Source organism: Manis javanica, chromosome 15, assembly GCF_040802235.1.
Source record: "Manis javanica isolate MJ-LG chromosome 15, MJ_LKY, whole genome shotgun sequence".
NCBI lineage: Eukaryota > Metazoa > Chordata > Mammalia > Pholidota > Manidae > Manis > Manis javanica.
Genome location: NC_133170.1, coordinates 78,106,386 through 78,133,166, shown reverse-complemented (window position 1 = coordinate 78,133,166; position 26,781 = coordinate 78,106,386). Strand labels below are relative to the sequence as shown.

Genomic DNA, 26,781 nt, shown 5'->3' with positions numbered 1-26,781 from the left:
CTCTGTTACAACAGCCCTTGCAGGCTCATGCGGTGGGAACGAGGGGGAGCTGTCCGGGTAGCGAGCCCGGCCAGGGGCTCTTCCTTTGCGGCTCCCAGGCCCCTCTCTCAGGCCTCTGCCCTAGGTGCGGCTGCCACTGTCCTCCACCAGCCCCCAGGTGCCCCACCTCCAGCTTGCCAGGCTCAGGTTTGTCCCCTCTGCCTGTTCCCCACCCAGCAACCAGGGGAATCTTCCCAACTCCCAGCCTGGTGCCTTCACCCCACTCCCACCTGCCACTCACTCCCCAACCTACTGCAATCTGCCCCGGCCTCCTGTCCCCTGAGGCATTGCCTCCAGCCCTGGACATGTGCCAGCCCCACCTCCCGGCCTCTCTGTGGGGTTGGATGCTGCTCTGAGTCAGGCCTGGCAGCCCTCTCCTCCCTTTGGGTCTGGGATGCCTTCTGTCTTTTCTCTCCCCCCCTCCCTGGACGTGCTGCCCGGTCTTGTATGTACGCAGCCTCACCCCCTCTGCCTGCCTCTTGAACGCAGATGCTCCCCGGGGCTCTTCCCTTCTCCCTCCTTCCTTCTCCTCCCACACATGTAGTGATGGTGTGATGTAGTGATGGTGGTGATGGTCGTGGTGGTGGTGGAGGTGCTGGTGAGGGTTGTGGTGGTGACGATGGTGTTGGTGGCAGTGGTGACGGTGGTGGTGGTGACGGTGATGGGGTGGTGGCAAATCACTGGCTGTGATGCTTGTGGTGGTGGTGATGGTAATGATGGTGGTGATGGTGATGGAGGCAGGGGTGGCACTGGTGACAGTGGCCATGGCGGTGCTGCTGTGAAGGGACTCTCTTGATACAGCAAGTACACTGAGCCAGGCTGTGCTGAGGCCCAGGCACTCAACCCTTTGTTTGTGCATCTCCTTCTCTGTCTCTCTCCTTTCTTGTCTTTCCTCTCTTCCTTACACACGTGTGTGTGTGCACCCACTATACTAGTTTGCTGGGGCTGCCATAACACACCAGGTGGCTTATAGTACCAGACATGTATCTCTCGCAGTTCTGGAGGCCAGCCGTCCAAAATCAGGACACCAACAGCAGTTCTTCCTGTGAGATGCTTGCCCTGTGCTGGCTCCTGGGGGCGGCCGTCAATCCGTGGCACCCCTCGGCTTGCAGCTGCATCTGCCCAGCCCTGCCACTATCATCACATGGCGTTTTCTCTGTGTCTTTCCTCCTCCTCTTAAAAGGACACCAGTCCTGCTGGGTTGGAGCCACCCTAATGTCTTCATCTGAACACTATGACCTCTGCAAAGACTCAATTTCCAAATAAGGTCACATTCTCAGGCACTGGGGGTCAGAACGTCACATAGCTTTTGGGAGAACACAGTTCAAGTTCAACCCATCACACTCACACACACACAGCTCTTTTCCCCTGCACCATTCTGTCAGACTTCTGTCATTTCCACCCCCCATCCCTGGTACTGTCAGACATTTGCTTCTCTCTGCCAAGTTCTGCACAGGGGAACTGGAGACACAGAGACAAAGGTGACACACATGGTCCCCATCTTCAAGGAGCTCACCATCTAGAAGGGAGGGTGAGGCTGCACAGGCCATTGGCCAAGCGGTCCCATGAGGGTGTGGACAGGGGCTCAGGGGACTGTGGGCACACTCGATGCAGCCACACCAGCCTGCCCTTGGTTCTCTGTGCCCCTCTCTCCTTCCTGTGCCATCTCATCTCCAGCCCACCTCCAAGGCACGGCTCCTAAGACCGCTCGGATACCCACCTGCCTTCTGGATGGGTCCATCCCCTCAGGCCCAAAGGTTCCTGGGGTATGGGCACCCCATCTTGTGCATGCGCGCTGCTCTGTCTCCCACCTCCCACGCCCTCTGTGCATCTCTCACTAGACAGGCTGAAGATTGCCCAGCCTGTCTCTGGGCTGTGCACCGAAAGGGCTAAACGATATGCTGACACCTTAATTATGGGCCATTGTCACGGAGGCAGCAGAAATTGCCTGAGTGATCCCTAGAGAATGGGCGCTAAACAGACCCGTCAGAGCCTTTGAATCCCTGTGGCAGATTGGAAAATGACACAAACGGTGGCTTGCTCCAACTGTGGTCCCTGGGTGACAGATGTGGACCACCCCTCTCACACACCTACCTGTGTGGTTGCCACAGGCAAGGAGTACTGTGGGCGAGTGGTGCCAGGCCCACACCACAGCCAGGGAGTCTGCCTGTGGTTTCATTCCTCTGGCCCGCCTGCCCGCTTTGGTCCACTGCAGGGTAATTCCCCAAACATCCTCTACCCATCTCCTCCATGGCCTCCCACAGCTGGCCTCCAGGCTGGGAACATTTGTTGCTATTTACTGAGTTCTGCTCTGAGTCAGGCACAGGACATGGAACCCCAACATAGATCCTCAGCGCAGCCCAGTGGGGTGAGGACTGTCATGCTCCCATTTCACAGACGAGGAGACAGAGGCTCTGAGTGTTGAGGTCATCTGCCCCAGGTTCCCCGCCTCTCGTCAGAGCTCCCAACCTGGGTCCTGGCCACTGCAAGATGTTGCACTGTACACATGTGACTCGACGCCCGGAGGGGTGGGGTGTGCCAAGGCCACTGGGGCCACCCACTACAGATAGGAGCCAGGCTCTCCCTCCCGCTCCACGACTTCTTCCTCCAGAGCAGCATTCTGCGATGTGCATCTGTGGGGGACGTTGACAGTAATAATAACAGGAACAGCAATGACCTGTCATAGAGGTTGACAAAGCATGGGCTCTGAGGCTCTCAGCCCCAGGGGATTCCAGCTCTACAGTCACTGTGCTGTCTTTGTGAGGACTGTGTGAGCTGGCGCAGGGACAGAAAGTCAGAACGGGAGAGGCCTGGTGCCCCCTCCCCACCAGCTCACAGCCCACAGAGAGCTGGGGCTGATTCCTGGCAGAGCAGAGCTTGTCCACAGGGGAACAGAAATCACGGCCCCCTCCAAGCCAGGCCCCTGACCAGCCCACCTTGTGGGCACCCCTCCCTCTGCTACCATTTCTGGGTGGGTGAGGGGTGGCATTGGGCACCCGGTACTCTGGACTTTGAAAATCTGGCTGTCGTAATGCCATCACAAGTGAGGACCTCTTGACACCACTAACTGGCCCCATCAGCTAGACAGTGAGTGAGGGCGTCTCTGTGCAGAACAGACAATCATTCAGCACCCCGAGGACAGGCAGCACCACGGGGCCAAGCCTCCAGATGGGTGTGCAGGAGAGGAGTGACAGCACCCAGGCTGGGAACAGGCCAGGGCAGCAGGAGATGTGCCCTCAAGCTCTGCGAGGGCAGGAACTGCCATGCGCATGTCTGCCACCTCCACTCCTATCCGCCCCCAACACTATCCCCATGGGGAATAAGGGCGAGGTGGGAGCTCTGTCTACAAGCTTAGGCCCTGCACGTCTTCACATGTCACAGATGAGGAAATGAAGTCACTGAGTCATGCATCCTTTCCGAAAAATTACTGAGTGCCCCCTCTGTGCCACGGGCTATTCTGAACCCTGGGGCCACCTCAAGAGACGAGATAGACACAGCCCTCAGGAGACGCACACCTGCAGAGGGAGCCTGGCTTCCTGCTGCATCATGTCCAGCCAGGAGGAGGCGGTGCCAGGCTGGCGGCAGGTTGAGGGAAGGGACTTAGTCTGACAGGTGCAGGCTGGCTCTGTGAGCTCAGCAGGTGACTTCACTTCCCAGCTTCCTCGGCTGCAAAATGGGCACCACAATATTGCCTCCTCCCAGGACAACACGATCAGAGCCCACAAAGGCTGGCTCTTCTCTCTCCAGCCCCTGCTGGACCAGCAGCACTTGACAGGTAGTTGACACAGTGTTTCCAGGGCCCTTCCCACACCTGGGCAGGAGAATGGTTCCGAGTGGGACACCCAGCGTCTGTCATTCCGTGGCTCCCAGCAGCCCTGGGAGGTGCCTTGATTGTCCCTGTTTGGCAGAGGGAGAGGCCAAGGCTCAGAGATGGTGCGACTTGCCCAGGTGCCATGGCAGGTGGTCCCCAACTGCTGCTCTGCTCCTCAGATTCCCCAGCCCTGCCACTGCCTCTCAGCATGGGCTCCTCCCCCGCCACCCAGGTGAGCTGCCATGGTGCCATCATGAAACCCAAGCACACGTCCCAGCAATTCTGCTCCTCACATGCTCAGAGCAGCATTATTCATTAGAGCCCCTGAGTGGAAACAACTCGAATGTCCATCACCTGAGGAACAGGTAAACAAAATGTACTCTGTCCACACAACAGAATATTATCCAGCCTTAAACAAGAATGAAGCACTAATACGTGCTACCACGTGGGTGAACTGTGAAAACATGATGCCAAATGAAAGAAGGCAGGCACAAAAGGCCACACAGTGTATGACTCTGTTCCCACGGAATGCCCAGAACAGACAAATCCATGAGACAGTAAGATTAGTGGTTGCCAGGGGCACAGTGTGTGTGTGTGTGTGTGTGTGTGTGTGTGTGTGTGTACGCGCGCACACACACGCGTGCTAATGAGGAGATTCCTTTGGGGGAAAATGATAAAGATGTTCTGAAATTGTGGCGCTGATTGCAAACCTTTGTGAATATACTAAAAACCTCTGAATGATTCACCTCAAATGTGTGAATTACATCTCACCAAAGCTATTGCAGAAAACAAAGACCAGCAGTGCCAGTGAGTAGACCCCTGCCCAGAGTCTCTGTGGTTCACACTGTGCTCTTGTGCCAAAGGGACAGCCCTGCTGGAGTGCCCCCAGGCCCTCAGACACCCCATGAAGCTGGGCAGGGCCTGGTGGCACAGCCCGGGAAGTAACATAGGGAACCACTGCCGGAGACCAGTCCCGCACCTGACCTGCTGGTCAAAACTCATTCAGCGTTCCGGGCCCTGTGCTGGGGCCACAGTCCCGGTGTGGAGCAGGAACTGTGCGGTACCTCCAGGAGGCCACAGACGGGTGGTGCAGGGAAGGTGGGCTGACGAGGTGGCAGAAATGACAGCCCAGAGTGACACTGCTGCTACTGGGGCAAGCACAGAGAGGAAGGGGCCCTTAACCCACCCAGGTACAGGATGGTCTCCCAGGGAGTCAAGACTGTGGGCAGAGACCCAAAGGAGCTAAGGAGGAAAAATAAAGCAACTCAGGGACAGAAAAGTATTTCAGGCAGAGGGAACAGCAGGGGTGAAGGCCTAGAGGTAGAGGTTCGGGAGAGAGTGGCATTTTCAGAGAGAATGAGGGAGGGACTCAGGAAGACCCCATGGCTCTGTCAAGAAGGGCCAGGTAGGGGAGATGAGGTGGAGCGGCCCACAGGCCTGCCCGCCAGCCCTGGGCTCTAAGCATCCCTTCCCACAGACAGAGCCAGTCCAGGCTGCCGCCCCTGCCCTACCTGCCCTTCTTGGGCTGGGGTGTCAGAGACCCCACAGGAGAAGGCATCCAGCCTGCACAGCTGGGGCCCCCTGACCTACCCCCCAACCTCCATGCCGCCCTCACAGTTGCATCTCCCATGCCCTGTGAGCACCGATCACAGCGGATGGAAAAGTCAGACTGCATTTTAATGAAACATCTCTGGGATGTCTTAAGCTGCGTTTAAAAGCCCCTAAGCTTCCCGTGACGGGGGGACCCATGTGAGGCAGGGTAAATATTTACAGCTCTACCTGAAAACCAGGCCCATTTTTCATGCAGGATTTTAACAATATAGATCACGCCTTGACTGAGACACAGAGGGAAATGAAACCTTGGGCAGTCATAGTGCCAGGGCCCTGAATTATGGATATGAACCTGTCCCCAACTTCTTATTTTGAATTAAAAAGCCCTTTTCAGTAATTCCATTAAGAGGCGGCAGCAGTTTGAGAGTCTCTCGCTCTCGCTCGTTCCCTTTAAATTATGCAATGTCCCAACAGCTCTTCCAGTTCTAGGGCTGGAGGACAGAGTTAGGGGACCTTGAGGATTCAGGAAGCCACAGGCCAGGCCCAGCAGGGGCTCTGGGCCCTGAGACCTCCCACTGCCTTCCTGCTCCTCCTCTGCCCCACACTTCAGCCAGACTTGTTCCAGTGCACCTACTATGTGTGAGGAGCTCCCCCCACCCCCCGTCATCTCTTCCCACTCACAACAGCAGCGTGAGGTCAGGAGAGGGCCTCGTTTACAGAGTAGAGGGACCTGAGTCTCAGAAAGGGGAAGGGACAGGCCTGAAGCCATCTAGCAGGTAGGGCTGGGACTCGGAGCCCAGGCCACCTGACTCAGTCTCCTGCCTTTTGCAACTCCCTCCAAGGATGGAGGGAGACCAGAGTTCGCGTCCCATCCACCAGAAGGGCCTGGTGAGGGGTGGGATATGCTGAGGCCTGGATTGGCACAGACCTGGGATCCAGGGAGAGGGCTTCTGCCACGGCTGCTGTGAGCATAAAAACATGTATTAGTTCAGTAAACAATCTCTGAGCACCTGTCCTGTATGGAGTCCCAGGGCTGTATTGCCTGCCTGTGAGGAGCACACAGCACCCACTTCTCTGCTGATCTGTAGCTCACCTCCTCTTAGAAGTCTTCCCTGACTATCCTGGCCATCATTCCTCCTTTCATCTGCCATTCCCTTCCCCCTGCTACCCAGACCCTCACCTCATACTCACCCACCTCTCCATCCTGCCACCCACCATGTATCCATCCATGCGTCCATCACGAAAAGGCACTGACACATCTCCAGCCATTAGTATGTGTCACTGCACGTGTCTCCCTCATCTAATTCTCATAGCATCTCTGCCAAGCAAAGTCGGTCATCTCCATTTTACAGCTGGATAAACTGAGGCTGTGAGTTGTTCACGTCTCTTGCCCAAAGGCAAGGGAATAGAGTTATATGCTTTGGAGCATGGTAACAGGCCACTCAAGGTGGGGTTCTGGGGCCAGGACAGACAGGCCTTCCAAAGCCCACAATGTGGTGGGCTGCCCATTCCCCTTCAACCACCGTTATTCCTGTCCCCTTTGCTCCCAGGCCGGGCACGGCTGCCAGGGCCATTCCGCACCCCAGGGCAGTGCAGGGAGAGGCGGGTCCCAAACACAGGGTGCTATTGTGCCCCTCCCCGGAGCACAGGCTTCCATTGTCAAGAGGAAGCTGCAGGTGGGCGCTGAGCTCCTCCTGAAGCCCAGTGTCTGGCTCTGGCTTGGACAGTCACCATTGTGTGGCCACAGCAGCCTTTTGTCTCTGACAGCCTCTCTGCCTTCCCAGCCCTCCCCAACCCCATCATGGTGATTTGTACTCAGGAGGGTAGAGAGGCTGGGGAAGGGTGGGAGAGAGCACTGGCTTGGGAGTCCAGAGACTCCAAAACATTACACCCTCTCTCTGAGCCTCAGTTTCTATCTCTGTAAACGGGCTGACAAATTCCTGCCATGCCTCATCCGTATTGGACACACTGGAGGGGATGGAGGGGTTGTCCTGAATATGGGTTTGTTCTGTTAGTCTCTTGCTGTGGGGCCTTGAGCAAGTCGTTTGCCCTCTCTGAACCTGTTTCCACATTGGCAAAGTGAGAACAGAAGAGGGCCTGCCTTCAAGGCAGCAGCAAACCCTGGACCCAAGACCTGGGCTGAGACAGGAGCTGCCATTTCCACGGTTACCAATGGTGCCAGCAGCAGCCCTCTGAGCAGTGCAGAGCTCCAGGCCATGCAGGGCATTCTGCTGTTTCATCTCATTTCCAGATTGTCACACCTTTTCTTAGGTCATGACATGTCTCAGTCCAGAGAAGTTATTAAGCAGTATATCTAAGGTCACACAGCAAGGGGTCGCCAGTCAGGCTCACAGATCCTGTCCCAAGTTCCTTCTCCTCCTATTCAGGAGGCTTCAGCTGCGCTGTGGGGCCATCTGAGGGTGAACTAATGGGGGTGCTCCTGGCCTGAGCACATGGTGCTCAGTGAGGGCAGGGACTTGACCAAATCTCCAGTGGCTGAGACAGGCTTGGCTCATTGGTGGAGCTTGGCAAGTGAATGCATGGAGGGTCCTGGGAGTCCCACAGCGGCATCACGTTAACAAATGGCTGGGATGAGGTCTAGCCCGCAATGGAGGGCCCTCTGCTGCTGCCCCTGAGGACATAGAGGTGCTGGGGAGAGGTGCCCCCTGTGTGGAGTTGGCCCTGCCCAGCCACAGGCACCATGGTCTGTGTGGCCGAGGACCACGGCCTTTGCGGTGGCTTCCCCTACTCCAGGGTCCAGGCCTCAGCATCCAGGAATGGCCAGGTGGGTGGACAGAGTGGCTGGGGTTGCAGAGGTGGACCCATCAGTCACCAAGCTCTGCCAGCACCCAGGGCCCAGCATGGACTCTTGGCCCTAGAATGCAGTTCCACCTGGACAGCAGCACCTGGACAACAAGGTCATGCAGCAGGGTCAGAAGACATGGATAGATAGTGTCACACACATAACTTGGAGTCACACAGCCATGTCCTAGGGCCATGGATAGACACAGTGTAATGGGACCATGTCAACCCAGGGGAAGCAGTGCCCGTGGCATCCACTGGTGTGATTTGCCAGACACATTATCATACAGTGTGGGACATACCCCTGTCCTTCAGGAACATGTGGTCCCGGCTCATTCCTCCTTCTCTTTCCCCCTTCCCGCTCTGAGTCCCAGTCTCCTCCTCTGAGAAAGGAACAGCCATCCACGAAGCTTGAGTGAAATAAAGTGCCCACAGGGCCTGGCAGAGGCTGGTATACTACAGGTGCTCATGAAGGTCTGTTACTTCTAGTGTGACTGTGGCTGGGGAAGGCCCAGCCAAGGCGAGGCGTATGGGCCTCTGTTTCTTCCTGGCAGGGTGTGGGTGGGCAGTCCCTATATGGTCACCATGTGAGGGGCCCCTTGGGGACTTCAGGGACTGGCCTTGGGCAGGGAGTGAGGTGGAGGGGAGTGAGTCCAGGGCACCCACTCACTCCACCCCCAGGAGCAAGTCTGGTAGGATGGCAGCACCACCTTGGACCAGGGCCACCTGTGTCTTACAGGGCCAACCACATCGCTTCCCACCAGGCAAGGAATCTACAGGCCAAGGGCACATGCCCACCAGGAGCTTGTGTCTCTATTAGCCACATTCAGGAAGCCAGGGTCCTGTTTCTGAGGCGTGAAAGGCCTCTTCCCAAGGCCCATCTGTGGTCCATCCTCCCAAGACAAACCTGCCACTGATGTGAGCACCCCCAAGCCTGAGGTGTGGTCAAGGGACGGCCATCTGAGGGGACCGGTGTAGATCCAGCTTGGCCTGGAAGGCTGGTGTTTCTGCTCAAGGCCCTTGCTGTTATGGATACAGCCCAGGCTGGGAAGAGAAGGCCGGGGGTGGGGGTGCTGGGGCTTCCCTCTGTACCTTGATCCAGACACCTCCAAGTATAAAGGGTAGGCCTTGTGGGGAGCTAGGCCCAGGACTGGACATGGCAACCCTCAAGCACTCTGCCTCCCAAAGACCGCACGAAGCTGTCAGGGGCAAGGGGCATTCTGGGCCTGGGACTCTGTCCAGCCTCAAATCCCGTCAGGCTCCTGGCCCCTTAGCCCTGCCATGGGATCCAAGTCTGCCGGGAATTCCAAGTCTGAGCCCTGGAGCCTGCCATCAACCCAAACATGGCGCATAGAGGATGTGAATCTAGAGTTAGTCTGGAAGCCCTGGGCCATTGCTGGAAAAACTTGAGACTCAGAAACCATCAGGCCTGGGTTCCAATCCCTGCTCCATCTGGTACTGGGTGTGCAACACTGGAAAATCTGGGGGGTCTCTCTGAGTCTTAGTTTCCATTCTTTGGGAAGCTGGAGATAAAACTTGCCTGCCAGGGGTGTTTTTAGGATCAAATGTAATCATGGCTTTGAATCCTCCCTGTACCCAAAGCCTATACGCCTGCCCTTGGCCAGTCCCAGGGAAGTGTTTGCTGAATGAACAATTTTGAAAGGCAATCTGGAAAGTGGGGCCAAGAAAGCCGTACATCTCTGCCCAGCCTCCAGCTCCCGAATCCCTCCCTCCAAGCAGCTGCAGTCCCTTCCTGGGGTGGGAACCCCCTGCCACAGCTCAGAGCCCCTCCCAAGCCGCAGGGGGCCCAGACGCATGTTCGGAGGGGGCATTATCTGTGCTCAGTTGACTGTAAACGTTTAAGCGGAATTGACTGTGTACTCAGCCACTTTCAAACACAACTAATCTTCATCGGGGCGACGGGAAGTGAAATATGTTATTGTCGGCAGCAGTAAATTACCCGTGCCAGAGCTGGCTCGTGAGGCATTACGGGCCTTGGCCAGCACACTCCTTCACCCGGCCGCCACCCACCCTCAATCCATTACCACAAACTGCCCTGGTCACCTCCTCCCAGGGCCCAGGGGTGTGAGGCCAGCTGCCAGCTGCCCAGGCCTGGCCCCCACCCACCCGGGGCAGCATAATGAGAAGGGTGGGGTAGGGCCTGGCTTTGTGCCCATCTAGCCTCTCAGATGCCTGGCAGGAGACATGAGACCTTTGCCCAGTGGGCTCTTAGAAGATTGGGAGAATAAGGCCCCATCAGGAAAAGGGATTTGGTCCAAGGCCTTCTGAGCTGCAGTTTCTGCATCTGTAAAATGGGGGCTTCATTCATTGTTTTACGGTTTTGCAAATCTCTTCAATGTCTGGCTTAACAGAAGGCAGTTGGATTCTCACATCTGCTTCGGCATTCAATCTATTGCAACACGGTGTTGTAGCTGAAGTATATAAAGACTATCTGGCCTCTCACACAGATACGCAGCTAGAAAAGGGAAGAGTATTTTAATAGCCCTCAGAGATCATTATGGATATTGTTCTTTGATACTAAACTCAAAACTGCCCCTGCAGTGGCTTGCTAAGGGTCAGCAGTCTGGCTCCTGAAACCACATCAACTAACTCACACTCTGTTCATGAAAACCCATCAGTCTATTTTGCACTGAGAATGGACCTTCTTCTCATCTTGTAACACATTATGTACTGGCCATTGGGAAAATATTAATTTCCTCAGTTATGCAGCTCTTCCAAATGTTGACATATTTCATTATACAATATCAAAAAAAAGTCACATTTGCTAGTATTACCACCAGTCTCTTCAGGAAAGTCTTTCAGGAGGAAGCTGTCAAACCCACAGTGGCAGGTACAAGTTCTCCAAAATTCTAATTTTTGCCTGAAAGTCAGATTTTATCATTGGTAACAAACACTGTCAGTTGACAGGCAACTTTGTTCACTTTCAAGAAAATATCTGCCAAATAGCCACACCTGAAAGGCTAGTCTGACGGTCGTTATTTCAAGTAAAAACGGTGTTCAGTGGGCAAAGAGGCTGGCGCAGCTCGCCACCAGTCACATGGTGCTTCTGGAGCAAGGGGATGGCGATGGCCTTTATGTATGTACTTCCTGTCTATTACACAGAATATTTAAAAGATGAGCAGTCAAAGAGGGAGATTTTTTTTAAACATTAATAATTCTCACTTTTCAGCAGGAACACGCTTAAGTGAAACTGCTTTTTAAAATTTTTAATTGAGAGGGGGGTTTGGGGAAAGAACCCAATAATCTCTATTACGGTTTGGTACCATTGCTGTGATTCATACTACGAGACCAGCAGTTTACCCACCCACTGCGTTTACACCATCAGTGCAAATGCCAACACGTGAAAAAGGCAAATAATGTCTTCGTGTTATTAGGAAAAAAGGTTTTGATCTCACAGGCACCCCTGGTCAATGCCCCAGAGCCAGCAGGGGTGTTGGAAGACATGGATGAAGTCTGATGGCTGAAAAATCCCTACTGAATACTCCACGTCATCAGGTACCATCAACCCACCCTTACCATCTGGAGCCTCCTCCTCATTCCTGGGGGCAAATGACCCCCATCCCTATGCCCAGATCCTCTCCCAATCCCAACTCTGACTGAGGCTGCTGAAGAAAACCCTGGGGCTCTTTCAAAGCCCAGCTCAAACTCACGTTCTTCCAGAAGCCTTCTAGAATATAAGCCCTCGGCGGGATCATGTTTCCCCCCTCCTAACCTCCTGTCCCCTCAGCACTCCCTTCCAGCCTCAGCTCGTCCCCAGTACTCAGTCTGACACAATAAGCCCTCAACAGACCCAGGCTGATCTAAAGGAATGAGATGGAAAGCGTGGCTCGGCCAATGTCTGGGGCTGATTAGTGGCACTGGCTAACAGTGCTGAGCAGGCCAGAGTATTCTGGGAGATCCTGCTATGAACCCCAGAACATAGGTGTATCCCCAAAAGCTGAGCACGAAGGACCAGCACCCTGTGCGGACAGGGATGGGTGGGGCCTGGAGGAGAGGAAGGAGTCGCAAGTTCTCTGAGGGGTTAAGTTTCCTGACCTAGACAAAACTGTGACCTTGAGGAAAATCAGGGTATTTCTTGCTTTGGCAAGTCACTAACCTCTCTTGAGCCTCAGTTTCCTTATCTGTCAAAGGAAGAGTTTGGACCTAAAGATTCCTTACAGCTCCTAAATTCTGCGTCAATGATATTCACATGCTAACAGTCCATGATGTTGATGGTCCAACTTCCTAAGAGAGGAACATCCACGCTTACGGGTCCACTGACTTTTGAATGTAACATGATCCTGACATTCAAATGTTCTATGACATCATCCAGTGACACTGACATCAAACAGTCTATAAGGTTAACATGAGAAAAGGTCCAGTATGCTGACATTCAAACATGCTGTTGCTGACATCAAGGACACCCTGGGAAACCTAGGAGTCCATAAACCATCCCTTCTCAGACCTTTCTTCTCCAGGAATCTAGACCCTCACGATGGTACCCAGAGAGTGAGTGGCTTAGGGAGACTTTACCTGCGCCCATCCCCCACAGTCCATTCTCTTATATGAAGGATGGATGTCATCTCAAGTAATGCAAATACAACTTTAATACAAGTCCTAGGGCCCTTCTTCCAACCAGATTCTGCCCCCCCAGAAGTTCAAACCATCAATCCTGTAGCCCCAGTTCTGCTAGATTTCCCTGATCCCTACTTTCTACCCAGGGCCTTGCCAGCTAGGACATACTGGTGAGAGGGCACTGAGGAGAAATCAAGGCTCAGAGAAGGACCCACAAAGGGCTGTGGGAGGAAGGCCCTGGGACTGTGGCTCAGCCCTCTCTCCTGCCCCCTCATCCCTCCGGCTGTGGCTGGGGGCTCCTGGGGGCTTCAGGAGCAGTCACCACTGCTCACTCCAGGCTGCTACCTAGACAAAGGTTCCAGGCCCCGGACTGGCTTGCCTCTCCTGCCTCTCTTTAAAAAAGAAAAGAAATTCCTGCAAGTTGAACAATCCTTGTGTTGGATTTGGGAGATGTTATTCCTAGTGACAGACAAGGGCAATTATCTGCAATCCGCCAGCAGTTTTAGCCTAATTTCATTACTGCTGTGCAATTCTCCCTGAGCTGCTAGTCTATCAATGTCTTGCAGAACGGATTAGCGGGCACTTTCTTCATCTTCAAATGAATTTTAGCTGTCATGCCCTTGATGAATAGAGCAGGGACAGGCAGCTGACCTGGGCCTGGGAGTGGCCAGGGGCAGCAGGCAGGTGGCTTCAGGGCCAGGAAGGTGGGGGCAGCCCCATGAAGTGAGGGGAGAGGGAGGCACCTGAGAGATCCAGCCTTCCTGGGCCCCTGAATGCCCAGGCTATAGGGCTGCTTAGACCCACCTACTGGGGTTTTGCACACTGAGCCTGCCATCCACGGACAGGTTCTTAGGTCCTGGGATGAGCATACAGGGTGGGGGTTCCTTCCAGACTGATGCCAGGGCCCCCAGCATGCAGTCCTCTGAGACATCCCCACCATAGCACCCAAAACCCTGGAAACCCCAGCTTCAAGCTTGCCTCCCTGAGACACAGTGGACCCCACAAGAACAGAGTCGGGTGCCGTCTTGTCACCGCCATGTCCCCAGAGCTTGTAGGAGATGCTCCGTCAGTTTTCACTGTAGGACAAATGAATCTCAGTTTCGCTGCAGTTTGCAGTCGGGGCCTGGCACGGGCTTGGCACATAACAGGAGCCCAGTCACTGGGAGATGAATGGGTGATGGCACTGGGCTTATTTGAAAGGGGATGGGGAGGGGAAGGAGGTGAATGCACTATGGAACACCTACTATGTGTCAAGCACTGTGCTGACGCAGCCTGTTTCATCGCAGAGAGGTGAACCCACTAAGCCCAGGACACAAGCTAGCAGGGAACCAGAGAACCCAGGCCTGTCCGGCCATCCTCTACAGCTTCCAACGAGCATTCTGCTTTGGGAGCACCAGATTTGAAGCGAGATCCTTAGGAGCAGGGTGAGCCCAGTGGAGAGAGGTCACATGGGGCCTGGTGTGGCAACATGGGGTGAAGACCAGGTCTGCTTCGGATCCCCTGGGCCCCACTCCTACCCAGAAGCCTCCTCTTCCCCTCTAAACTTTTCCAAATTCCTGGGAAGAGGGCTGTGTGGGTTTTGTCTTTTTTCCACCTGTCCCCATTTCTCTGCCTGGCTCTGTGCCCTGGGAAGCTGTTCTCCACAGGCTTTTCCACCCTCTGGCTTCCAGGAGGGATCATCTGATGGGGGATGGGAGGGGTGGGAGAAGGGAGAGGGTGGGGTACCTCTGCCCTGCTCCGCCTGCCTCCCCCAACTACTGGGCTCTGGTAGCTCCATTTATGCCCCTTGATGTCTAAGTCCCTCCTGTTTCCAGGCCCTGAAGGTCTCAATGTCTCTGGCTGGCTTGCGCTTCTCTATACAGAACCATCCAGCCCTGCCGGCGTGTTGGCAGATGCACACGGAGTGGGAATCGGAGTTCACTGTGCAACAGCAGCTACCATTCACCCACACCTGCCCTGCTGGAATGGCGGGGAGCCAGGGTTTGATCTGAATTTTGTCCACCTGACCCCCAGCCCTATCCTCTTGACCCCCAATCTGCACACACTCGGCTCTGCCCCAGCTAGAAGCCAGAGCCAGCGGAGAGCTCTTGCTGTACACTGACGACTCTTTGGAAAGACCGGGTATTTCCCCACAACCTCGAAAGGCGGATATGGTGAGTCTTACACTTCCCTGGCCCCAGCAGGCTTCCACACCAGCAAAGGGAAGTCAAGCCCAAGAGAAGAGTAGTTTCCTCGACAGCAGCCACTCCACCAGCCCCTGCATCCCCAGAGAGCGTGGGAGCGGAAGCCCAGCCCCCATTCTACATGTAGGGAAACCGAGGCGCAGAGAGGCAAAGGGACTTGCTCAAAGCTGACAAGGTATCATGCAGAGCTGGGTTTCAACCCAGGGAGCCGAGTGGCCTTCTCCAGGGCTGGGAAGGAAGTCTCAGACCTGCCAGAGCTGGCCTTCCTTCCCCACTTTCAAGTTCTGGTCCTTTCTCCAGGCGCCCAGGAGCGTCTCCCAAGTTTATTGATGGCCAGGGCAGCCTCGAGTCAATATGGTGCACTTTGCTAATTAATCTTTTCCAGGTAATTGCAGGAAATTGGTTGGTGTGCAGCGGGGGTGGAGAGGTCACCTCTGCTCCCCCGACTCCCAGAGCGGCTTCTGGCAGAGCCCGGGACACCAACCTTGACCCTCTGCGTGGCCTCCTGCCCCTTACTTGCCTCTCTCTGTCTTGAACCCGGTGCACACGAGCCCTGTTCCCTCCTGTTCCCTACCTAGCCCCCTTCCAGAGTCCTCAGCCCAGGAACCCCACCAAGCCAGCTCTCCTGGTGTTGCTCCGGCATGCAGGGGGAAACACAGGGAGCAGGGATGGTGCTGGGTTCAAATTCTGACCTTGGCAGTTATGAGCTGTGCAATCTTGGGCGAACTGTTTAACTCCTAAGCCTCAGCTGAAAAACAAAACAGTTCATGATCTCTGCATCACAGGCCACTTCTAAAGATGAAACAAAAGGGGCCATTTTAATACTGCCCTATTATGACCTCTACGACCTATAATGACTCCAACAGCAACAGCCAGCACTGACTGGGGCTTTGCCACGTTCCGGGTAATGTTCAGTGTCTGATGGGTGCTGTTATTATCCCCAATTTACAGAAAGGGAAGCTGAGGCCCCAAGTGGCGGTCAGACAGTGAGGGGCTGGGACCAAATCCTTGCTCAGCACCTGGGATGCAGATCTCTGCCTCACACAGTGTCATCAAGCCCAGCAGAGTGCCTGGCATAGAGCCGTGTCACCAGGAGCCTCCACATGCTCACCTAAGAAGCCAGGGGACACTAGCTCAGGGTGGGGAGGCGATGGGGGTGGGATGCCAAGGGCACCACAGGCCCCAGAGGTACCCACAACCTCCCACTCCAACCCTCCTTACCCGCAAAACCCTGGGCCCACCTCAAAGGGCCTGAGGGAGTCGTTGGGCTGGTGTGGCCTTCGGAGGCCCCAGGACCTCCCTTAAGTCCCGTAATAATTAATGAAACTGGATAATCCTGGATAAACTTTCCCAGCCCTTTGGGGTTTCTCTCGTTCTCCCAGATACCGTTTAATATATCACCTCATTGGGCTGTATATACCTGTCCCTAATAAACCTCTAAGACTTTAATGAACTAAATAGCAAATTACTTTTTTATTCAAGAATGAAATTTCATCATATTCATAATTCATATTTTATTTCAGACATCTGCTGCTGATTACATTACATTTAACTAAAATTAGATGATGCTCAGAATGCAATTAAGGCTCTGCCAAATTCTTCGGCCCACCAATGCCGGCGGAGCTCAGCGGGGGCCGCGAGGAACCTAATATGTAATTAGGAGCTATTTTCTAGCTGTTTTTAAAGTCTGAAAATTAGCTGCCTTTATTAATCACACAGACAAATATAAAGTGGAACCAACGCTTGCTGAAATTTCTAAAAGGGATTTTTTGTTTAATTATACACCACAGAGCGCTGTGACTCGTTTTGCATGTTGATTTATTGTGCACTGACATTTTGACAACTGGTTCTCAATTTGTCTGTCGTAGTTAGGCAACAACAAAGCCGACGGTAATACTTTAACTTTCAAAACCTTCAGTGTGCCGGGTGGAGGGAGAATGGCATTCCTCGTTGCGGGCCTGTGGCTCGGGCTCTTGAAGCCATGGGGGCCAGAGACCCAGGGAGAAGAGCAGGTGAGGGCCGGAGGGGGCTCAGATGACAAGCTGGGTGGGGAGGTGGCTGGAGCACTGGACCAGGAGTCTGGAGGTTGAGGAGCCATACCCAGCTCTGCAAGGTGGCCAAGAAAGGAAGCCTTCCCCGATCCGGGCCTCAGTTTCCTCCTGGGCACCTACGGGGGTTTGGAGTCAGAGGTCTTTCAGGAGCTTTTATGTGCTGAAACTTTGTCTTCTTTTCTGTGTGCCAGACCCTGGGCTAAGTGTTCTCTATGCGCTACATTTAGCCCCTTGACCCAGCAAAGGGGACCTTTTCTTATCTCACTGTACAGAAGATAAAACTGAGTCTCAGTTGAGACTTGTCACCAGCCAGCAGGTGGCCACCCCAGAACTCAAACTCGGATCTCATTGACTCCAGAATTTATGGTTTAAACTACTATGTTCACCTGCCTGGCTCACAGCCCTAAGCAAGGTTGGCTCTCTGGGCCTTGCTTCCCATTTGTGCAGCTTGGACACAGTGAAGTGGCTTTGTAAGGCCTCAGTCAGTCTGATGCTATAGCCAGTTGACGTTGCCCACTAGGTAAGTGACAGCTGTACCCCGAGTCCTGCAGGGGCCAGGGAAGGGGTGCACAGAGGCCATGGCATGGAGCGGGATAGGACCCCTGACTGGGTCCTCAGCCCCTGTGCAACCACTAGGCTCGCTCCAGGCCTCAGAGGCCCTGTGGGCCAACACCACCCAGTGATGTCTGAAGAGTCCCAGGGATGGGAAGGCTGCCAAGGGTCCAGTTCCAGCCCAGCAATGATAATGGTGGACATCGTTTCCCCACGTGCCTCCTGGTGCTGCGTGACTCTTTACTGCCTGCAGTCTCCCACAGATCCCACTAGATGGACTCACAGCCGAGCCTGGAGCCTCACAGCCTGGGTTCAGTCTGCTTTTGCCAGTTCCCAGCTGTGTGGCCTTGGCCAGGCTGCCCCACCTCGCTGAGCCTTGATTTCCACACCATTAAAGTGAGGACCCTGACAGCACCCAGCAATGTGGGCTCTGGTGGGGACCGAACCGGACATGGGTACCCAGCCCAGATGAAGCCTCAGCCAAAGGGAGCCGTGTTACCAACCCACCTGACAGATGGGGCCACTGAGGATCTGCAGGGTGAAGCCCTTGTCCTACGGTGCACACGGCCGAGCTGAGAGCTGCACCCAGGTGGTCTGATTCCACGGCCCACGCTCCCTCCCCAGCACCCTGGGAGGGTGGGAGAAGGGCCTGAGGACCCGCCATGGGGGGTTGGGCTGCCCCATCTGGCCCCCATGGCTATTTTCAGGGGCCCTCAGTGGGCCCTCCTCTCCTGACACTCATTTCCCTGCCGTATGGGAGGGGATACGGAGCAGTCTTTGGTACTCATCACCACAGGGGTCCTCTGCCCCTTGGTGCCCCAAGGCTGGCAGAACCAGCACCTCCCACCTAACAAAACCTGTTTCCAGGAGCCAACCCCACATCCTCCTCCTGCCCCCAGAATCACCTGATGAAAATGCCAACAGAGAAAACGCTTTTTTTTTTCGGTGCCAGTGAAACTGCCAATAACATCTCAAAACACAGGGACCCCCAGTGACAACTTCACCTACTCTGACAGTTTAGATTTGCTGGGAAATGAAAGTGACATCTTCATCTTCTCACATCGACACCGCTTCTTTCTGAGAACAACCCACAGGAAAGGTGGCCCTGGAGACTTCCTTGCCCAGATGCCCGCTGTCAGGGCGGCCGGGGGCGGCCGTGGAGAGGCTGGATGCCCTCACTCTGTCCACTCTTTTGCCCATCCCTGGCTCCCCTCTGAGCATTGGCGTACCCCAGGCTCTGTGCTGGGGCCAGCAGGTGCAGAATTGAAGCAGAAAAACTTCTGCCTGTAAGAGTGCTGTGAGTTCAGTTGTGTCCCTCAGAAAGACGCGGTCAGGCCCTAACCCCTGGCACCTGTGAATATGACCTTATTTAGAAATAGCGGATGTCACCTTAGCAGGTGTCATCGAGTGAAGAGAAGGTTTTAGGAGGGGCCCTAGTTCAGTGTGACTAGTGGCCTTGTAAGAGGAAACGTCATGTGAAGAAAAGACACACAGGGAGAAGACGGCTGTGTGATGACAGAGGTAGAGACCGGAGGGTCACAACTGCGAGCCAAGGAATGCCAAGGGCTGACGCTACCACCGGAAGTTGAAAGAGGCAGGTAAGGATTCTACCCAGAGTCTTAGAGGAAATACGGCCCTGCCAACATCCTGATTTCAAACTCTGCCTCCAGAACCACGAGGGAATACATGTCCTCTGTTTTAAGCTGCCCAATTTAAGGCGCTTTGTTACAGTGGCCCCAGGACACTAACACAAGGGGCGTCCATGCCAGCTAAGAGGCCCTGCCCTTGGCAGCAGGCTACCAAAAAGAGGTGTACCCACCTGCTTCCTGGACAGGGGAGACAAGCTGGCCTCCAAAACTGAAAGGCCCCTCCAGGTCCCTATGTAATCCTCCCATCTGTCACCTCCTCTCCATCCATCCCTAATGCCACTGCCCCCTTCCATCCATCACACCACAGCCAGAAGACTTTCTCAAGCATAATTGTGACCTCGCTTCCATGCCCAATTTCCACCATGGCCCCCCCGGGGCCCTCAGGCTGACCCTCACTTTGCATGGACCCAGGCCCTGCTTCATACAACAGATACCATCTGAATGCTGTACTACGTGTGGCTTCCCTGCACTCTAGCAGTGCTCACCTCAGTGCATTTGCTGCCTGGAATGCCCTCCCTGACCTCCCAGCTCAGTCAAATTCTGCCTGCGCACCTCCTCCTCCTGGAAGCCTTCCCTGACTCCCTTCCCACACTCCAGTTCGGATATGTACCACCCTTCCCTGGGTTCCCATGATAACTTGGAACCTGCTGCTCTTTACTGTCATTGTCAGTTTGCTTCATTAGCTCTGCTCTGTGAGCCCTACAGGGCAGAGACAGGTCTCATTCACACCTGAGACTCCAGTACCCAGCACATAGCTTGAGCTCAGGCAGTACCTGGGCCAGAGAGCCTCTCATGCCTGTGACATTCTGTAAGATTCCCAGAGTCAGGGGAGAGAAACTGGCTCTGGGGTCAGAGGGCTTGGGCTTGAGTCCCACTTACCAGTTGACTGGTCTTGGACATGTTGTTTCCTCTCTCTGAGCCTCAGTTGATCCTTATCTGTGAAATGGGAAGAGCAAGACCTATGATATGGGCCTAATTATAGATTATTAATGGTTAGTATCATTATAATGATGATTGATTCACTGTAATTGTAAGATCATCATGTGGACTTTTGTTTCCAAAATCCACGTGTCCTTCAAGACCAGCCTCCCTGACCCATTCCTCAGAATTATGAATCATACAGACACCCTGTAAGAGTGTCCAAATGTTACTGGGCATTGGATTGTAGAATTCCTTAGTTCTTGTGTTCTTGAAGAAAGAATTCAGTCAAGAGACCTGATAGGGGGTTAGAGCCACAGGGCAGGGTGGTTTGTTTAGCACACCTTAATGGCAGGAGTAGCAATCCAAGTCACAGCACCAAACATGTGTGGGTCGAGTTTGTTCTGGGTTCTCCCGCAAAAACAAAGAATTGAAAGACAGAGACACAATAGCAAAGCAGAGGAAAAGTTTTATTCGAATATACTCCAAGGGAGGAGTGGGTGAGAGTCAAAGTACACAAAGGCCCCAAACTTTGAGGGGAGGGTCTATTTGTCATGTCCTAGCTGGGAGACACCTCTTTGATTTACAGGGGTTGGTCTCACTTGTTGACAGTTCTGGTTGTACACCCCTTCCTCTTGTTGTGCATATCTTTTCCCTAAACGTACACAAAATAGCCCATGGTGGGGGGCGAGGAGCAAAACCGCAAGTTTATTTTAAGGAGATTATGATGAGGTGTGGTTTGGGCGGTTCTTAGTTTTGCTTGACTGCACCTTCACTGGGATCTGATTGGGACCTGTTTGGCCTGGTCCCAATAGGCAAGGAAGTTATCTCCCTGCAAAGCCTTTGTGGTCTTCAAGTGGGATCCCCTAACTGGGCAGTTTTTTCCTTGAAGCTTATCTTCCCCTTCCCCAGCTGCTCATGTCTATCTTTCCACCTAATACAAAGATTCTATTTGTCGTTTAATTTTAGTAACTCTTTATATTAACATGTTACCCACCCTCTCAATTGGATGACATCTCCCTTACCAGTACGAACAGTGTCATACTTCAGGGGCTCTTGAGGGGCTTAACAATTGCTGCTTGATTGATTTGACACCTCACAGCCAACTCAGGGCTTAACACAAATCTGGGCACTCAATTTGAGGAGGAAACTGCAGAGTAGATGTTGCAAACTAGATTGGAAGTCAGGCAGACCTATTTCTACCTGGCTTTGCCTCTAACAGGCTGTGAGACTGAGAGCCAGCCATTTCACTTCTCTGAGCCTCAGTTTCCCTTCTGCAAAATGGGGGTCCGAATATCCACTTCTCAAGACATCAGGAGACAATGTATTTGGAGGTACCTGGCACACAACAGATGTAATTAAGTATGAACAGGTATTTAACCTCAAAGTCTTGGGTTCTATCTCAGTTCCACTCTTTCCTGGCTGGGTGATGTTGGGCATGCCCTGCCACAACTCTGAGCCTCACTTTTCTCTTCTGGAGAATGGAGACAATCCCCACCTCTGAGAACTACTCTGAGAATGAAATGCAGTCACGCATGTCAGGCCTGACATGAGGAATGCATGCAGGAAGGAGTGGCTCTTATTTATTACACTGAATTTTGTAAATGTTCAGACCTGCACCCCCCCAGAGCCACTTTGTACCCCCTAAGTCCGGTAAATGGAGTGATGAAGCATAAGCCCCTTCCCCAACAATGAGGACATTTCCTATGCCTGGGGCCTTCTAGCCCCACACTTGAAAGGACTTTAGAAATGCTGTTTGTCTCACCAGCCCCCTGGCTGCTGGGAAAGGGAGGGTCTGTGGAGGCCCTTCTTTCTCTTTGAGTAAAGAAGGGATAAGAATGGAAGTACCCACCCCTTTCTGACCGAGACTCCAACCCTGCTCTATTCTGAAACCCAGCAACCCTCTTTGGAGGGATGGAAAGGTGGGCTCCGGGCAGCTAGGTTTCCTGAGCTGAGCAGGTAGGCATATTGCAGGCAAGAGAGGCCACTTTCTGTCTACTTTCCTTATTCATTCATTCATTCATTCAGAAGACCTCAAGCTCTTATGTGCCAGGCACTGTGCTAGATGTGGAGAGACAGCAGTGAGCCAGCCAGCCATGATAGCTGCCCTGGGGGGCTGGCAATTTACTGGGAAACAGGTGACATAATGGCATACATAATGGCATAGGACTGCACAGTTTGGAAATAAAACAAAGGGAGAGATTGGGTGGAGGTGGGGGTGTTCCAGGCAGAGGAAACAGCAGAGGCAAAGGCCCTGTGGTGGTACTTGTCTCCATCATCACCACTACCATCATCATCTTTGCTCTCATCAGGCCAGCATTCCATGTACTCATGTACCACCAGCAACGAGTCCATGTTAATTTTCCATCTCCTGTACTGGAATGTGAGCTTCCTGAAGGCAGGCACAGGGTCAGTCGCTGGTCCACCATTACTTCCTTGGTGACTCAGACCAGAACCTGACACTGAGTTGTCACTCAATCATATTTGTTGAGTGAATAATCATAATGAATACACAGGCACTGTGCTAAATGCCCTATACCTGTTACCTGGATTCCCACCACCACCCTACTAGTTGGTTGTCTGATGAAAAAACTGAAGCTCAGAGAGGTAAAGTTGCTTACCCAAGGCCACACAGCCAGCAAGTGACAGAGCTGGGATAAGAATCCAGTTCTGTCTGGGCTCTTATTCTCAACTGCCCAGGCCCAGAGTGGGGGTTGGGAGAGTGTGGGTGTGCAGCAGACAGCAGGGCCCCCGGCCTCCCCAAAGGAAGCAGATCTGAGAGGGATGCAGGCTCCATAAATAACCTGGATCCCTGAGCCCTGCTGGCGGTTTAGCAGCCTGAGAGAGTGTGTGTAATACAAACAGCTCTAATCCCCTGTCAGTTAAACTGGATATCAGAGGAGACAAGCTTCCGAGCGGCGAGGCCTAATTGAATCGAATTGAAAAGGCGGAATGGGCAGCCAGGCCACAGAGGCGGGATGCTGGGGAGAGCAGGCGCGCAGTGCAGCTGTCTGGACCTCCCCGGCCCTGGTCCAGGTGCTCAAGCCCCCACTGCAGAGAGCCGGGCCTTGGGGGGGCGGGCATCACAATAACGGTGGGGGGCACCACAGCCAGGGCACTCCACCCCTCTTGCCTCCCCTTTATCTGCTGGCTCTGCCATTTTCTCTCCATTGCTGACCCTTTTTCTGTTCCCTCTGTTATCTCGAATAATGTCACTGCCTCTTTAGAATCTATTCATCAGAGCAGAAAGAAGCCAATGCTGACACTGATAAAAAAAAATACCATCTGTGCCTCACAGGGAAGAGCTCTCAACCCAACCTCTGGCGCCCCCGCCTGCCCCCGCCCTCCTGCCATTTCATGGGGGCACCCAGGGGTAATCAGATTCCGCGCGGGCAGGGTGCCCTCCCACAGGCAGGGCCCCACTCCTGAGCTCACCTGCAGAGCAGGGGGAGATGGTTTCTGAAAGAGGGCTCAACCCTGGGCAGTTTTCTGTCTGCAGAAGAGCTTGATTTGGCCACTGTTTTTTTTTATTGTTTTTTTTCTTTATTGGCTGATGATACTTAAAAACCAGAGCATTTTACAAAAAAATTCAAGAACTAGATAGAAAGGTTGGGCGACAGTGGGTCTATCTCCCCACAGGACAGTTGTCTGGGGCTTGGGAAGGGGGCCCTGCATTCTCCCCGGACCCTGATCTGTGTCACCTGCCTGGCCCTGGAGCTGTGAGCAGAGGACCTCTGAGTGGGCAGGGCATTTTTCACAGGGCTAGAAATAATATCCTCAGAAATGATAGGAGACCAAGGCCCAGAGAGGGGGAGCCACTTGCCTGAGTCACACAGCATGTCAGAAACCTCCCACTTCCTGGACCACGCTCTCCTCAGCCACATGAGGCAGGTGGGGAGATGGTGGGAGGTGGGGGAGTCCTTACTCTGGCCCCACCACACCTCCCCTCCCTGCTCCCCATTCAAGCCATTAAGATTCCTGTGTCCATGCACGTGCCGTCAGCCCTCCTGGCAGGCCCTGGCCAGGGCTCCCTGGGGGCAAGGGCAGAGGCACGAGCATCCACCAGGACAAGCAAGGATATATCAGTGGCCCTCTTGCTTCCTTTCCCGGCCTCGGAAGGCCCCATCTCTGCCTGTACCCTCAGCTGGTCGTGAGGCCTCAGTTCGGGCCCCAGCTCTGTAGCAAACACACTGTGGCACTACAGGCAGATCATTTCCCTTCCCGGTGCCGCAGTTTCCCCATCTGCAGATGTAGGTCCTTGTGGCTCTATCAGGGAAGGCTCTTGATGGAAGGACATCCCTTCTCAAATCCCTTCTCTCTGAGGCAGATGGCAGGACCTGGGAAGCTGGGGTTAAGGGAGTGTCCTTCCCATCGATGCCTGCTAAGGACAGGCCAGCTGTGCACACTGCAGGGTGACAACGTGGGCCTGTGAGAGGGTCATTTCATGTGCCCCAACCTCCAGCCTGGCTGTGGTGAAGAACTTGCCCTCCCTGTGAAAAGTCAAAAGGGGTACAGAGCAGATGTGGCTACTGTCTTGGCACTGGAAGGCACGTGCTTAGTTCAAGGGGAGCCTCTTCCTCCAGGGTCATGTCCCCCAACTGCCAGACCCATAATAATCACTGGCTGGCACTGTGGTCTCGGGGACCACAGCATCTGCGGCAGCTCAGCCAAATCTGCCTCCTCACCCAAGTCCCACCCAATCTTCTCCCTCTTAGGGCAGGACGTCCGCAAAACCCAGCCTGGCCTGGTGAGGGAAGCAGAGGAAGCCCTGGGCTTTGGAGTCAGGCACCGCCTGGTTCCCACTCCGTGTGGCCACCTACCTCCAAGCTGTCACCTGAGACACCGCCTCTCTGAGCCTCGGTGTACCCTCTCTGATAATAGCAGCAGCTCCTACCTACTGTGCTCACTCTGTGCACGAGGCGCCCAGCTACATGTGCGATGTACATTGTTTTGTAGTATTCCCACTTTAGGCATGAGAAAGCTGAGGCTCAGAGAGGTGATGTGGCCAGCCCAAGTCACTCACCGCTTGGTGATCAGGCCACAGAACGAGGCCAGACCTACCTGCTCCCAGAGCCCACAAAACAGTCACTACTGGGAAGAGGAAACAAGGACACGACGACCAAGCTCCCGGCACAGCGAATGGCACCATTATTTCTATGGATGGGGAAACCAAGGCCCAGAGAGTGCAAGAGACCTACCTAAGGTCACACAGCGAGCTGTCTTCTGGGTTTTCTCCTCATAGCGAGGAAAAGCGCTGTGCCTGGAGTCCAGAGACCCATCCCAGGGCCTAGCTTCTGCATTTGCTGAATGTGTGGCCTAGAGTAGGGACTCCCAAGCCTGGGCCTCAGTTTCCTCATCTGTAAAATGGGGCTCAGCATACTTGCTTCACAGGCTTGCTGTGGGTGTGAGTGGAAAGAATGCATGTGAAAGTACCCAGAGTCACAGGCCAGTGTGCCCACAGTGTAGACGCAGCCCCATGCCTAGGTCCTGGCATATAGAAGGTGCACATGTGCTGAATAACTAGTGTCTGTGAGATCAGGGCCAGGATCTGCCCATGGCCCTTGGCAGTTTGGGGTTAGAGAGCACCCCTTTTCTCTCCGGGCAGGGAGGATGCCAGGAGGATAGGTGCCCCCATCAACATCCAGGGCGATACCTTGGCCTCAGCCAATATATCATGCTAATGCCTCAAAATAGATATTTTCCTTATCAGATTTAAAATCTAGGATGAGAACAGACCCAGTTAATCTCCTGAGCCAGGGGTTTGGCAGAGCAGCCTGCGAAAGCAGCCCGATTGCTGTCTGTTCCCGTGTGTGTGATTAGGCTGCTCCCAGGTAGCCCATGATTGTGGTGAGAACTGACGCCCTGGGGCCCTCCCACCCCTTCCCGCTACTTGGAGGGGGGCTGGGGTGGCCCAGGAGGAAAGGAGGCCTCTCCTCTCTCCCTCGGTTGTGGCTCCCTGTTCCTACCCCTGCTTTGCAGGAAGAAGCAAACTCCAAAGAGGGCCTGGGCCCTGCAGCCGGAGGCCTGGGCCCATTATGGGCCACTTTCAGGTGGTCACATTACAAGCTTTACGGTAGAAAAACAAATAAGATGGAGGATTCTGGATTAACTAGCTTGAGCCAGTGTACCCGGGGCCCGGGGCCCAGTGCCCCTTGCCCTCAGCCTGCACCAAGCAAGCAGGAGAGCATCTAGGCCCTCACCAGCTGATGCAAAGACCCCTCACCCTGACAGAAAAAGTGGGCCCTGGTCAGACCCTGCAATGAGGGGAGTCACAGCCAACCTGAACCTGACGGATGGGGTTCCAGCCTAGGCTTCACCCCTTGTTAGCTCCATGGCCTTGGACAACGCAGTGAACTTCCCTCTGAAGGAGCATCTGTCTGCTGCTTGGCAGTATGGGAAGATCATTCAGGCCCCAAATCCCAAGACACAAAAATCCAGAAGCTTGGCACCAAAACTCATTTTGGAGCAGATACAACAGGGATTGACATACCATGACCTTTACTCCCCACACCTTTTGCTGCAGAGCCTGGAGAGTTGCTGTCCCAGACATCATGAAGGATGGAACACAGGGTATCTATACCGAAAACTGCAAAATTCTGAATTCCAAATCACACCTGGCCCCAGGGTTTCTGGTAAGGGACTGTGGTCTT

General features: G+C 54.1%; 1 protein-coding gene across 4 annotated transcripts in view; it reads right to left on the bottom strand.

The window, feature by feature from the left end:
- The window catches only part of MVK (mevalonate kinase), a 66,380-nt gene that overhangs the window by 14,172 nt on the left and 25,427 nt on the right, over nt 1–26,781 (bottom strand). The window contains exons 11-13 of one of the 4 annotated variants that reach the window (XM_073222518.1): nt 20,093–20,149; nt 18,072–18,192; nt 17,095–17,128 (exon numbers count right to left, since the gene is read on the bottom strand). In XM_073222518.1, coding sequence (XP_073078619.1) covers nt 17,110–17,128; nt 18,072–18,192; nt 20,093–20,149 — 197 coding nt within the window. In that variant the 3' untranslated portion in view covers nt 17,095–17,109. Of the gene's footprint in view, nt 1–3,736; nt 3,937–16,840; nt 17,129–18,071; nt 18,193–20,092; nt 20,150–26,781 lie in introns of those variants that run through there. The other 3 variants (XM_073222517.1, XM_073222519.1, XM_073222520.1) reach the window with 3 other exon arrangements.